Here is a 1,086-nt window from a genome sequence, read left to right as displayed (position 1 = left end):
GTCCTCAGCCCCATGTCTCCGTCCTCAGCCCCATGTCTCCGTCCTCAGCCCGTGTCTCTGTCTCCTCCAGGCGTCGTCTCCGTGGCGGGGCGTGTCTACGCCGTCGGCGGCTTCAACAGCTCGCTGCGGGAACGGACCGTGGACGTTTACGACGGCGCCAGGGACCAGTGGAGCGCGGCGGCGAGCATGCAGGAGCGGCGCAGCACGCTGGGGGCGGCGGTGCTGGGCGAGCTGCTCTACGCCGTCGGCGGCTTCAACGGGAGCATCGGTACGCCGGACCGGACCGAACCGGACCGGACCGCCCAGAACCTCAGGAACAAAATGGTTTTAAACATCTGAAACGCTCCAGAGGCTTTTATTTTGAAGCAGTTTTAATGAACGGAGGGCTGATGCTGCTTGTTGCCTGTTGCTAGGCAACCATAGAGCTAGTGAGTCGGTTGATGCTACCAGCTAGCTTAGCTCACATCGACAGGCTGAGCCTGCGTTTCCCAGAATGCTGTGCGGTTGAGTGAATATTTGATCAGATGTTTTGATCCATGGTGATAAAAATCGTCGATTTTAATCGTCTTTCTGTCCAAACGGAGGATCAAATCCCAGTTTAAGCCACAGGAAGTCGAACATTAATTATGGTTTCAGGTGTTAATTTAGCAAACATGATGTGAGGAACGACAGGAATCGGTTCTGCTCTGACCCGCTGCAGGTCTGTCCACCGTGGAGGTCTACAGCCAGAAGACCAACGAGTGGAGCGCCGTGGCGTCCATGAACACCCGGCGCAGCAGCGTGGGCGTCGGCGTGGTCGACGGTGAGCGCGGTGAGGGGTCAGGCCGAAACATGGCCGCTAGACACGGCTCATTGGACCCGTGTGTGTGTGTGTGTGTGTGTGTGTGTGTGTGTGTGTGTGTGTAGGGAAGCTGTACGCTGTGGGAGGTTACGATGGAGCGTCTCGTCAGTGCCTCAGCACGGTGGAAGAATACGACCCGGTTTCTGATCAGTGGGGCTACGTGGCCGACATGAGCACACGGAGAAGTGGAGCAGGTACACACACACACACAGAGACACACACACACACAGAGACACACACACACA

General features: G+C 57.4%; 1 protein-coding gene across 1 annotated transcript in view; it reads left to right on the top strand.

The window, feature by feature from the left end:
• The window catches only part of klhl3 (kelch-like family member 3), a 24,199-nt gene that overhangs the window by 18,514 nt on the left and 4,599 nt on the right, over positions 1-1,086 (top strand). The window contains exons 7-9 of the mRNA XM_017307037.1: positions 1-268; positions 701-802; positions 907-1,035. Coding sequence (XP_017162526.1) covers positions 1-268; positions 701-802; positions 907-1,035 — 499 coding nt within the window. The remainder of the gene's footprint in view (positions 269-700; positions 803-906; positions 1,036-1,086) is intronic.

The sequence above is a fragment of the Poecilia reticulata genome, linkage group LG10 (genome assembly GCF_000633615.1).
Source record: "Poecilia reticulata strain Guanapo linkage group LG10, Guppy_female_1.0+MT, whole genome shotgun sequence".
NCBI lineage: Eukaryota > Metazoa > Chordata > Actinopteri > Cyprinodontiformes > Poeciliidae > Poecilia > Poecilia reticulata.
The sequence above is the reverse complement of the archived record's forward strand: the minus strand, read 5'-3'. Positions and strand labels throughout refer to the sequence as shown.